This window comes from Stylophora pistillata, chromosome 4 (assembly GCF_964205215.1).
Source record: "Stylophora pistillata chromosome 4, jaStyPist1.2, whole genome shotgun sequence".
Classification (NCBI taxonomy): Eukaryota; Metazoa; Cnidaria; class Anthozoa; order Scleractinia; family Pocilloporidae; genus Stylophora; species Stylophora pistillata.
In genome coordinates, this window is record NC_142522.1 from 27,837,327 (window position 1) to 27,850,951 (window position 13,625).

The 13,625-nt window shown below is 37.4% G+C and overlaps 1 protein-coding gene across 2 annotated transcripts; it reads right to left on the bottom strand.

The window, feature by feature from the left end:
- Positions 1–8: 8 nt before the first annotated feature.
- On the bottom strand, positions 9–12,209 carry LOC111329244 (mitochondrial adenyl nucleotide antiporter SLC25A25). 2 transcript variants are annotated; one of them, XM_088757003.1, is made up of 12 exons: positions 11,815–11,951; positions 10,185–10,295; positions 9,305–9,431; positions 8,205–8,292; positions 7,188–7,302; positions 6,551–6,659; positions 5,914–5,963; positions 5,280–5,432; positions 3,283–3,390; positions 2,610–2,777; positions 2,310–2,460; positions 9–1,372 (listed from the first exon to the last, which is right to left on the bottom strand). In XM_088757003.1, exons 3-12 carry the CDS (start codon positions 9,423–9,425, stop codon positions 1,191–1,193), a joined length of 1,245 nt encoding a protein of 414 aa, XP_088613129.1. In that variant the 5' UTR covers positions 9,426–9,431; positions 10,185–10,295; positions 11,815–11,951; the 3' UTR covers positions 9–1,190. The 2 variants fall into 2 exon arrangements, with proteins under 2 accessions (XP_088613129.1, XP_022789611.2); XM_022933876.2 differs by lacking the exon at positions 10,185–10,295 and having other exon boundaries at positions 11,815–12,209.
- Positions 12,210–13,625: the final 1,416 nt, after the last annotated feature.

Sequence of the window (13,625 nt, forward strand, 5' to 3'; positions counted from 1 at the left end):
GCAGTTAGTAAATGTTATTTCCCTTTTAATTATGAAGACTTTTCTCGCAAATCACTTAACGAGAGAATACAGCCGTGTGTTCCGGTGTACCATATAATAAGTTCATCATAAGCTAAATAGCGATCAAATTACATAATAACTTCCTTTTAAGATGTGACTACATAAAAACAGCAAGGATAAGTGTGATTTCCTAAACTGAACATTCAAGTGGTTTGCAGAGATATTTGTCATTAATTATAGTATTAAAAATTCTGGCAGAAAAGTCAAAACTGAAATCAGGAGATGTGGTCTGGAGTAGACCAGCCAGAGTCAATAATGAGAGATGAGATGAGAAGCAAGAAAGGGAGGGAAATAAAATGAGAAAACAAGATAGATTGGAGAGGAAAGATGAAGCACAGTTAGATCATAAGGAGAGATGAAATCATACGCCACTTCCAGGAAACTTCTGAACTTCACGCATCCGGTAAAATTACTTCACATTAAAAACAACAAATAAATGATTTCGCAGTAACACCCCCAAGCAAGAGATCAGATAGAAAAGTTTACCTTTCCGGACAAAGCTTAAAATAAGAAATATTTACAACAATATCCTATGACCAAGCATAATCTTATAATATTTTACTCTCATGGAAAGGTTATCGAAAAAAAGAATACCCTATTAACAGCATGAGCAGTTCCCTAATAAAATTAGCCAGAGTGATCTGCAAGCTTCCTTTTTTCTGCCTTAGCCAATCAGAATTAAGATGCAATATCGTCAGTCAATCAGGTGACAAAATGAAATCCGATCGAAATTTTTCACAAGGGACATTTCCTGCGCTCACCACATAGCAGTGATAAGTCATCCAGTCCCCTAGCTTTTAAAAATCATTCGAAAGGTAATCAGGTTATCCTCGTCAAAAATTAAAATAAACATGTTGATATCAAGCTTTACAACTACTAACAATGACGGCATGTCTTCAAACGTAAACCTAATCCATAAAATTAAAATTAAATTTGGCGAAATTATATTAAATCGAATACCCCGTCTTAATGGTTATCAGACTTCCTATTCCATCACGGACAGGAAAAACGCTTATATTTTCAAGCTTTTCTCTTCGTCATGGTTTCTTCTCTTTTACTCTCGTATCGCGTTTTCTTCATCAGTGCTCCCATTCGATATACATTTGCCTCGTATCAGATCGTCGAGTGTGCTATATAACGCCAAGGTTGATTCTCAAGTGTTCGTACACAACGTAGCTTATACTGACTGCAGGTGCGACTTTCATAAAGTTAGGAGCCAGTCCCCTATAAAGTCCACGCGGTCCATCTTCTTTTATAATGTTTTTAATTACTGAAACCATTGTATCTCCCCTGCCTGCAGTACGAGAGCGCGCTGAAAAGAAACGACGTTTCATAGAAATGTTAGAAAATGGTGACTTGAAGTTATCCGGCTAAATATGTCACTGCTAATATCTCTAAACGAAACCGCATGGGATACCTGGCGGGGTTTATCTTGTTTCTACGTTATGAGGCGACAAGGAGCAGTACTGTACCGCTCTAACTGGATGGTATGCTAGTCCATCGCTGGTAACTCCCCTGCACATCCACGAGCTTCCGAGACAGCTCACAGTAGCAGTGCAAACTAGCGGGATGAAAGACGCATTAGGGGAGGAGAGTGTCTTTTCCAGGCACAAAACAAAACGACTTCCGCCAAGTTCCAGCCCAGAGCTTAGGAGTAAGACTCCAGCGCACAACCCAAAAGGCCATTACTCTTGGAAGCGCTTCGGCACAAGCGGCAAAGCCCGTGATGTCAAGCATTTTTTTCTGTGGTTTTCGGCCTGTTAGAATCTCGGAGGGCATCGCCTCTTGGGCCGGAGCGCAAATGAGAGCCTGCTATGAGGCTTCACCTCATTAAAATGGAAACAGCGGTCAAAAGTCGGACATGCGCGAGGGGATCAAATCTGGCCGTCAGCGCGTCAATCTCTCACGCAAAATTTGAAAGGAAAACATACGAACAAATGCTGTCTCGCAAAATAAGCAAGTGAACATTGGAACATTCATTGAACTCTGTATTTAAGGAAACAAAAGCAAGGAAAAGTAAAACTCGAGACTACTCGAAGAGCAAGCTTATTCAAGTATCCTGTTGATTTAGCTTTGTTTTGAGCTCCTCGTGCGAGACAACTTAGTGCTGACAGCCCGAAGCACGCTACCAAGTCATTCCAACGTTCGAGCATGCGCAGCGTTTGACTACTGCTCTCTGCTTTCGCTCTTTTATCAACTCGCGTCACTGTTTTCAAGTCAGTGCATTGCAACAGCACGTAGATTCGTACCTTGTGCTTGTAATTTAGTCCTCACTAGTGACAACGGATAACTGGCTAACTGTCCACACGTGCTTGACGCTGTACCACAAGCTAACAGTAGAAACACACCAGGGTCGGCCGATTGGTTTTTGTGGTAATTGAGGTAAAAGTTTTTGAGTGTCTGGAAAATAGACAATGATAGTAAAAGGTTATTCGACTGTTTCAACTTAATGTAAAACTCAGAAAAATGATGGCGCTATTGTAGCGCGGGTATAAAGTGTAAATGAATGCAAAGGAAGCAATGAGTAAAAAAGGAACAATAAGATGAACCTCGTATACAGCAAGATCTATTCCAGCATAAGGAATAATTCCTAAAAGACTTGGAAACAGCCCACGATAAAAACTCCTGATTCCTTCAGTAGTAAAGATTACATATGCCGCATGGACAAGACCCCTATACTGTCCTGTCTTACGAAGCGCCAGTCTTGTTTTCAGCACCTATAAATGAATAAGGGCCTTTATAAGAACAACTCACGAACATACGGCCGCCATCTCAAGAACACAAATAATAGGGAGTTGGCCAGTAAAAGAGTCATAGTGAATCATACCTCAAGTTTTTGTTCAATTTTCTTTTTTTGTGGATGGAAACACATATGTTGGGGTATTTGATGTGGTTCCGTGTTAAAAATGGAATATCGTTCTGTCGGTTACCAAAGGCACCATTTGCACTGATATCTTGGAATTGCGTTTCAAATATAAACTTGGCATGCACTGCTTAATTTAATACTAAACTTTATTTAATCCAAATTCTTATTGATCTCTAAAAAGCATCAATAAGAAAGGCTAAAGAATCACTAAAGAGCAACGCTTTTCCTAACCCTTCTATTCTAAGATTCCTCTCTTTTTTTTTGAAAATTTCTCGTCATTTATTGACAAATTTTCATAATTCATTTTTACTCTTATCTCAAGAAGTTTCAGTCACTGATCGGGCAGGTTTAAGTACCTCAAGTGGGTATATACTGGTCTGTGAGGCTACACCAGCCATTGAACCTGCCATTAGCCTTTCTCTGACCCCGAGCTGCTTTTCATCCGCGCCTAACAGCTTCTTTGCCTGAAGAAAAAAAACAATTCCAGCATGGACCAGACGTTGTACCAAATGATGGAACATGAACTATTTTAGAAGGTTTTCAAAGCCCTAAAAACTGTCAGGACAATTATGACAGATAAAGATCCTTTGGCATGTCTTGAATAAGACCTAGAGAATCCTTCAAGACCCTCCAGACGTATGATCCTTGAGGATTCTTACAAATCCTTACAAACTTAAAAATTCTCAAAGAACTATTCCAAAATTTGGTTCACCCTCTAAACCCTAAGATCGGCATACATATTCTCCGTGATGTTCTCTAAACATTTCTTATGGTACTGGTATGGAGAATTCGTTCAACAATCAAAAGCTTGTCTTGTGGTTGATCCCTTAGTTTCATGGCCTTTTCGTTTCATTCAACAGTGATACTGTAAGTTTGACGATAAAAACTTGCGACAAAACGTTGCTTACATACATACATACATACGTTACTTGACCACTCCCCATAGGGGCTTTTCAGGGTCAATTCCCACCCATCCCACCCCAGAGGAGGTCATCCACCACACAGTAATCTCGTACGTGGGAAATTAACGTCTCCTACCCCTAACCGGAGACGGGGCCTACGGTTTATTCGTCCTTATCCGAGAAGACTAGAATATCTATCCATTTCTTGATTATAAAAAGGTAGCAAATTCTCCTCACTTATTTTAAGATCATGAGTATCGGTCCGGCCGGGCCTCGAACCCTCGACCTTCCGCACAACACAATCTGGCGCGCTCTAACCGATAAAAAGCTAGAGAAAGCTAAAATCGACGACGTTTCGACGTTAACATAACGTCATTATCAAGTCAAGAATGTATAAAAATAAGTTCTATAAATACTAAAAACGAACAATAAGAGAAAATAATTTGCGGCTTAAACAAAAAGTTTAGCAAGTATGGAGTCCGTTTGCACGTTCAGATTAGGTTTGAATTTCTTAATATAAAGCATTTCAAACACTAAACAATCAAATTTGCTTTGACACTTTCTCAGAATCTTAAAATGACTATCATCATCATCATCATCATCATCATCATCATCATCATCATCATCATGTTTATTTGTTCAAGCAGGTTGAATTTATTGGCAACTGTATAAGCTGATGTGGACCTGCTGTTTTCCCAGCCAACCCACCCCAGGGGAAGACATCCAGCACACAGTAATCTCGTGCGTGGGAAATTAACGTCTTTTACCCCTTACCCTTTAAGAGACGGGACCTCCGGCTTTACGTCCTATCCGAGAAGACGAAACAATGTGAGCGAAGTGTCTTGCTTAAGGACACAACGTTAAGCCCCAGCCAGGACTTGAACCCGGGCCGTTTGACCTAGAGTCCAGCGCACTGACCACTGGACTACTCACGCCTCTATCATTCACGCCTCCTACCAAACACTTCATGAAAATGCTTGCCAATTGCCGAATTTTTGTGTTCAGCGACACGTTGAAAAAGGTGTCGGGCCGTATAGCCGACATAATCTGCATCGCACAGCTCACATACAAAATGATAAACAACGCATCGTCAAATGTTATTCCAAGTCACTTCTTCTACGGATACTGTAAGTGCAAATACAATTCCAGTCACTCATTCGCATTGTGGGGAAATGGAATAGCTTGCCAGGATACATTGTACACACCGAATTATTGTCTGTTTTATTTATTGAATATTTATTGAATCTGTAGCCATTAAATTTTATCTTTTGTATGTTTTTAGTCAGGGAAATTGTTTTATACAGGATCTTTTATAAATGATCTTTTTATACATAACCTCACGATTTTCCCTTTTCAGTACTTTTTATATTTGCGTTGCAGCTTCCTGAATAAACGGTTATGTTATGTTACGTTATGTAACATACCAGTGTCTTTTAAGAACAGAAACATACCTTTTCATAAGCAAAGAATTTTATGGCTGATTCTGGTGCAATTTTGACCACATTAGCACCGTTTCCTCTCCATAGTGATTTGATTCCACCTTCCTTGATCATCATGGAGAAACCAGACGAAATTCCTATTCTATTTTGGCTTGAAGCTTGTACCTGGAAAAAATTATCACTATGGTCTGTCCACCATCATTTGACTTGTTTTTATCGTGACAAACGAGAAAGTACAATTGGAGGGGTAGGGGTGGGGGTAAAGGGTGGGGCGGCTGCACACGTCTTGATAAGAAGTAAAAACAACGCATCACAAAAATCGGATAAAGAACTTTAATGCTCACGTATCACGAAAAGTGAAAAGTTCACAATTCATAGAGTTTTAATTTGATATTTTCACAGGTCACGAAAATTAAAACACTTAATCCCCCATCAAGCAAAAAAACAAAAACCCTTTCGCCACCTCTACAAAGCATTCGTTAATTGTTCTTTCCCTCCCTAGTTAGTTGGAAAATGATCTTACTGGGCAAATCTAGAAGGGGTAGTGAGCAGACTATTATTATTTCTGCTGGCCAGCACTCCCTGATAAAAATATAATCAGGTGTGTCACCTAAACTGGATGAACCCTTCAATCTTTGATATTTACCTGTAATAAAACTTTTAATCTGTCCAAAGGAGCAGTCGCTGTCCTTGACACTGGAATGAAATAAATTTAAAAGAGGAATAACACTTCGCTTGTTGAAATCTGAAAAGTATCCTTGCAAAAATAAAAAAAAAAAACAGGTAAATAAATTGAAACCAACTATGGGCTAGCTGGCATGGAGCTAACTGCAAGCAAACCAAGGTGCATTTAAGGGGTTGACTCTGTACACCCTAACATCAGTATGCAGATTCTCCATTCTGTTCTCTCTGTGTTTCCCCTGGTGCTGACTAGGGGAATTTGTTGAGCAATCGGGAGCTTCTTTAGTTGGCCATCAATTCCTTTACTCCTATTACCTTAACCCTTTCACTGCCAAGATCTCATAAGAAATTCTCCTTACTGTCTGCCTCACAATTCTTATGATGTTAGTTTGGAGAATTTGGTGTTGGATCAACTGATGATCCCCTGATTTTCTTTTTTTCCATATTCTCATTTCTTTTCTGCTTGATATTGTATTGATCTTGTAAGGAGAAGTTCTTTCTGGGTCACTCATGGGGGTTAAAGGTTAATGATTAATTCAATACTTTCAGTGGAAATTCCTTGACTCAAAGGCCTAGTCTAGACAAGCCCTGGTTTCACTCACCAACTCCTGCTCCCCCCCCTGCCACTAGCTGTCTCCACCACATTCCTGACACTTTTTCTTCCTCTGTGAATTCATCTGGAACAGTCATATCCTCCCCAATATCAATAACCTACAGATATCAAAGATAAATGACATATTAAAAAAAAAAACTAATAATTAAATGATAATTAATATCTACAGCAGAAAGAAGCCATACAAAAGAACCATTCAGGAGAGTCTAACACCAATTTAGGAAAAGTTCAAGCACAGATGCTTTGTTGATTTTCTAAGGAAAAATTCATTTTTGTTTGCTCCTATCAGTAAAGGTTGAAACACCGATGAACTGTAGGGTCTACAAAACTTAAAGCATTCACTTTGACAAAGGGATAAAGCTAAAAACATCAGCTTTGAAACTCGTTATTGTGGCCAGTTTACATTTTATCAACTCAGTTGATACAACCAAAATTACCTAATTAAACCAACATAACCTTGTCACTCACAGGAATGACCAACACTCTTCTACCAACAAAATTCACAGAATGTCACAGAGACCAAAAGTATAGGATGAGACCTCTAAGCAAACAACAACAATTTCTAGCAGTCAGATGTAGGGGAGTAAATGTAAAGACCGAGAAAATGAAAAGGTCAATCAACTTACATTTGAATGTCTCCAGAACTGAATGATGTCATGCATACTGTGGCCACTGGGATTCAACAGGTGATATTCCCTCCATTCTTTCCAATTAACTTTAAGGGTTTTGTCTTTGTCCATGCTGATGATTTTAAAAGGCAAAGTGTTTCTAAAGTAAGATCTATAAAGACTATACTGTACAGCATGATCTTTCAGGTGAGAGTAGACCTGAAGAGGATTGTTTTAAATGACTAGTGGTTCAAATGTTTCTCACAGCATCTGCCGACAAAAGCCGTGTTCAGCTCTACCCTCATCTAGGCAACAGGGGTTTCAGTAGAAGCTGCCAGCTGGGTTACTAGCAGTTTACTGCAGCTTATACAAGACCTTTTACAGCTGTCTGTTTCGCTTGTGAGCAGGCTCTTGTGTTTGTGTTTAGCCTTTTGGCCCTTTTCAGTGTACAGCTGCCTAGTACTCCATTGGCAGTAGCTTATCCCTTTCACTTCCAAGTTCTTCTTAGTAATTCTTCTTAGTGTCTGCTATACAATTCTTATGATACAAGTTTGGAGAATTTGGTATAGGATCAACTAATAATCCCCTAGTTGATATTTTTCTTTATTTTCATCACTTGTCTGCTTGACATTGTATTTCTGCTGTAAGGAGAAAATCTGTCTTGGTCACTCATGGGAGTTAAAGAGAAAAAGGAAGGCATTAAAACCCCTGGACTACTACATTTCATGACTGCATGGTACTTATGTGCCTCCCACAACAAGAGCACATCTCTTAAGTTTTAGAGCTCGAGACAACTTTTGTATTTCCCTAACTTGAAAAAAAATGTAGGCAGACTAATAAATTTTGATGTGGCAAGTGTCAATATCTTTCATTTCAATATCACAAAATGTTATTCAACCTTTCTTCACTCGAAATTATCCGTGCATCTTTTGAGCCAAAAACCAAAGAGAAATTTCCAATGTGAGCAATTATAATTTCAAGGATAACATCTCAATTAGTGTCTAAACTAAGCAATGCTGTCAATAAATGTTTTACCTTTTCAATAACAAGTCCACTTCCTGGTCTGTTACTTTAACATCCATAGCCTCAAAAGCTTTCTTAAGTTCTGTTTTATCCACACATCCTGGCCAGAAGACAATAAGTCTAATGAAACCTTTACCCCCACATACATACCTCTCACTAACTGAGTTCAAGGTGTGCACTATAAGCTATGAAACAAGCTTTTCCCAAAGTGAATTTATAGCCCAAGCATGAAATGTGCAAGCAACACATCCATGCAAAGAAAAAAAAACATGGTTCTGTAACTTACAGTGTGGACCGAGAACACAAAGTTAGTGAGATATGTATGATATCTGGGTTAATATGGAGGGGCAGGATTTCAATTCAACAAACTCTTGAATTTGGCCCACTGTACTGTGAAATACAGTTTGGTGAATCAACCAATCATAGTGTATATCCTAACTCAGATATGTAATAAATAATATGATACCTTTGCACTTAATACGTAGGAGTTGCATCACAGTTACAGCACATTGAAAAATTTCTCCTCAATCAGGCTTTTCATTAAGAAATGTTGTAGTGAAAAAAAGTGTAAACTAACAGGAGAATATTCTTATCTGAATGAAAAAAGATCTGCGGCCATTGAAATTTAGCTGTTTTTTTTTTTTGACATGGTAGAATTCTCTGATGTCCAAAGCCAAATATTAAACACCTTCCCAAATGTAAATGTCTCAAGCTCATCAACTACAGTCCATGTTAACACTTGACCACCCTGTTCTATTTTTGTTTCTTTCCTTCAGTGTGGTAAACCCTCTCAAAAATCATTCTTTTAAACTTTCCTTCTGCTGAAGAACAATTCTCTATTACTCTAAAAAGGCCTTATAATATTGTGATGTAGCTCCCAAAATTATACATCAATACTAAAGAGAAAATCAGATTTCTTAATTTTTTTTCTACTGCACCAGAATCTTAAGTAAGAAGAAAGTTGTAAAGACTGAAGGAATTACATAGACTGCTTTAGGAGAAAAAGCATTCATTTCTTATGAGATAAAAAAAAGTTCTGTTTCCTAAAAAATTCTTATCCCTTTTACATGTAGGCACTTTACATTAACAATAAATTTATTGATATTAGTTACCACTGCCATCTTGATCAATAGACTGGAAAACTATCCACAGTTTTTTCTGATGGTCGGTCACATATTTGACAAACTCTTCAAATGACATCTGCCCATCAAGATTCTGATCACCAAGGTTCATTATTTGCTGAAATGGACATCACAAAATGTACTATGAGCCTTATTATCTAACGGCCAAGAAATGCATTAAAAACGAAAAAAGGAAAAAAAAGGACAACAATTAGTATCCAGAGGAATATTATCTTAGACAGGTGTAACTAAATTAAAAGCAGATAAGTTTACTTTTTTAATTTATTCAGTTTGCTGGTGAGTACAATCTAGTTTCCATGTGATACAAGTGTCCCCAACACCCCAATCTTTCCAGAGCAAACATCTGAGTGGAATAAGCTACAGCTGATCATTCTGAAGACAGTTTTATACTTGAGATTTATATATATTGGCATAGGCTTAAATATATCATAATTATATAGTTTCCATTCAATGTGACCGAGGGATTCTACTGGATCTCAACACTAGGTTAGCCCTCATGTGGTCTGTATATATAGTTCCACAAGTTTTTTTTTAAACACTTTTTCCTATTTTCTTTAATTCTTGTTCTGTCGCAACAATTTTTTTCTTAGATTTTCTACTTATTGGTTATTTTCTGCCTAATTGTAGGCAACACAGATAAAAAAGAAGATGATGCTTACCATAACAATACAAAAAAAATAGTCCATAGAGGCTTTGACAGTAAAATTTGATAAAAATATGATTCCAACCCAACTTTACAGCTTAGAGAGAAACTTCCATCAAGTTTTTTTGAGTAAAGGAGGACTTATTAAATGGAGAATAAAAGAAATACATTAGATAAAAGATATCCTCGCAACAGATTAAATTGTACCTTGGTAGTTGTTTTTGTTTCTGTCTGTTATGAACTTCAAGATGTCATTTCAATCACCTTAAAGTTCAAACTTTCATCGTTTTCTTATGTGCTACAACTTCTAACATTTTTCTGCAAAGTAATCAATTAATTTTTGTCTCTGATAAAAAGGAGACTAAGGCAAAAACCTAAAAGATATGTTTTTTGGATAACAAGAATTCTTGCAAGATAAAACCATAAAACCACTTAATTTAATAGCTGAGAACTTGAGCATTCATCTGTAATTCCCAGTTAACTATAAATTATGACATTTAATAGAGTTGGAAATGTGTTCCAGAAAGAATTTTTACATCCCTGACACTACAATTACTCGCACTTACACTCAGATAGAGATTGCAGCAGATTAGAGCTTCTATGATAGCTAATAAACACGATGACTATGTATATTTTTAACTTGTTTTTTATTTATACATTTTACATCATCCTACTTTTATTTAATTTATTTTAGGCAGGTCCACATCAGCTTTTTGCTGCCACTGTATGTAACTTAACCTGCTTTACCAAATAAATGTATGTATGTATGTATGTATGTATATATTGTGGGAGGAAAAAGACAAGTAAACTACAAGTTCATCCCTACAAGCCTGTTTCGTGGTCGCCCACTCCTCAGGGGATTTTCCCTGATGAGATCCCCTGATGAGTGGGTGACCACGAAACAGGCTTGTAGGGATGAACTTGTAGTTTACTTGTCTTTTTCCTCCCACAATATATACTTCACTCTACTTCTATGTATTGAGCACTGTTCTACGAAAATCAAGTCACACTTTATGTATGTATGTATGTATGTATGTATGTATGTATATATGTATATATGAAAATTCAAAATATCTATCAAGTAGAAACAAAATTGCATATGATCTGACAGATGTGTTTGTCTTAAATTGTAAGTCTGAAGCAGAACTACCTTTCACAAGCTTACATCTCAGTAGGAAACACTTCTAGGAATGTGTGAATAATCTTCCAGAATAAGACATACGGTTCAGAGATGTTTACCTTAATTAATTGTGTACATAGTAGGTGAATGTAAATTTTCCTTCATGTTAGATGAAGTGGAATGCACAAGCACAAGTGCAGGGAACTATACAAAATCAATAATAGTTACGCCTTTTTCCGCAAATTAAGTAAAATGCAAATTCACTTGAATTCTAGCGTGAAATAGTCAAGGATCGTACAGATTTATTTCTATTGCTGGGGTAAATTTCCGGTCTGTTTGATAGTTTGCCATAAATCGTCACTAAACGACCAAAATGAATCGTTGTACAATTTAAAGGAAAGTGCACAAAATTGAAAAGCAAACTACTTGATTATACACTTTTCACCAAACATTATAATTTAGACCGGGTAAAATATATTCAAATTGAGCCAAGTAATTTGCATCTCAACCGAAACAACTGCAAACCAATATTTCGTGAACGCTATTTCACCTTCAGATTAGATTTAAGATCGGTGAAATTCATAAATATAAATCTTTACACGACAAAAAAGAAGAATAACGCAGAAACATAGATGCTCCCACTTGATTGTGGACAAAACGTTTTTAACATGAACTTTTAATTAATTTCTGGATGTTTTTATTCTAATTTGTACCCACCTGAGCTTGGCCGGCCTTGTATCTTGACCCATGCAGAGTTTTCAGTCCTTCCGCAAGTTCGTTTAGGTCTATTCTTCCATCATTGTTCTTGTCGAGCTTCTTAAACAAATCCTCTACTTCTTCGTGATCCATTTGGTAACTTTTGTCGTGATTCTTATCTAATTCATCCCCATCCAATTCCATGTTTACAACTTCGAAACCATGATGGTGGCTGTGAAGCTCGGGCTCTGTGGCCAGGCCTTGGCACATTTTAATTTGATTAAGCAATCTGAGCAAATACTTACAGACTTTCCATTTCGCAATTAAGAAAGACGCTCAAATGTCATGAAGAAAAGCTCACGCTGCCTTTAACAAGGCATAGAGCATCGTGGTCAAAATCATCACAAAAAGGGAGGACATACAGAGTAAGTATGATTTATGGGAAGGGAAGTGATAAGTAATTTAAGTAGCATCATTAATGTATATCGTAATTACTCTCTCAGGAGCCCACTAGGGTAATGGGCCCATGATTCTCTCTTAACTCTATATCGCTCTTATGTTTTAAAACCGAAAACTGCATGCAAAACCGTCTTAACCGATAAATTTTCACATCCCAGTTATCAAAGCCCTAATCGATGCGACACAGGGGTGACAAGTGGAGCATACAGAGATTTTGTGGCTATTTGAGATCAGTGGAGGCGCATAATAACGCCGCTCACCAAGGGAACCCGGAATTCAAATAGGAAAAACCGAAAAATCCTATCGGATGCATTTGATTGTTTTTGACGAAAACCAATAGCCAAAAGAATGAAAATCCGCAAATCTCAATGAAAACAAAAACGAAAAACCGAAGTTTTCAGGTACAAAAACCGAAAAACCGATTTGAAAATGTTCGCCAAAACCGCTAAACCCAAAATCGCAATGCCCCCTCCTTAGACAGAAAAAGGCTGAATTCAGCGAAGTTCGCGGACTAAAACAGTCATTTTGCAGTCAGTTCTTGGAGTAGGCTTTGCTAAAATAGAAAAACAGATTTTCCTTGCCGATGGGTTAATCTAGCTTTATTGTCATACTTTGGGAAATTGAACAAGACGTTGTAAACTTTTACTTTCCAAAACTAGGCTTTTTGGGAACTTTTAGTACGAAAAGAAACCTTTATTAAGATTCGGTCTTACTTTTCTTCAATAAGAAGTAGCAATCACTCATTACTGAAGCCGCTTATCAAATATACACGTCTTTCCCAAGTATGGGCGTTGTTGTGTCTGAATTAAAGGACAAAAAGTTATAAACTTGAAGGATTGAAAATCCTCGGTTTAAAGTTCGGGCTTGTTCCGAGTCAAGTCTTTGTCTTATCGTATAACAATGGTTGCCATGGATGAGCAATAGGCAGGAAAACTTCATTTATGAAATGATGATAATGGTCTTTATTGAGGATATCAATTTCACTAGTGATAAGTGATTTACAAAAGAGTCCTCAAATATGCGGTCACCTGCATCAATAGCTTACAGTTTATAATCCGGCACGCAATCGATGACGCGCAAATTTGAGAGAAAACTTGTTGCTTGCGCGTGAAAAGAAAGAAGCCTGAACCCTAATACAAAAATGACTGAGGAAAATGTTCATAATTTGGGCCAGGAGCTTTTTTCAGAGCTCAAAAAACCCAGGTCCAACCTTTACTTCTTCATATGGTTGTGCCATTTGTTGATGGTGACGATCATAACTTTTCCCTGAAAATAGACGGGAATCTTTTATGGAGGAAGATGGAAGGGAGTTAAGAATTAAGTCGTTTATAGTTTTTTAAGCTAACTTGCGAGTGATCGTTCATCAACTTAAG

Bases quoted from the DNA above. Each gene is read 5' to 3' on its own strand.
- LOC111329244 (XM_022933876.2), bottom strand. From the start codon at position 12,063: ATGTGCCAAGGCCTGGCCACAGAGCCCGAGCTTCACAGCCACCATCAT. The intron at 7,303-8,204 runs GTAAAACATTTA...TAAAATCATCAG, and splicing joins GTGGACTTGTTATTGAAAAG to CATGGACAAAGACAAAACCC. The intron at 1,373-2,309 runs GTACGAATCTAC...GTTTCTTTTCAG, and splicing joins GACTAAATTACAAGCACAAG to CGCGCTCTCGTACTGCAGGC.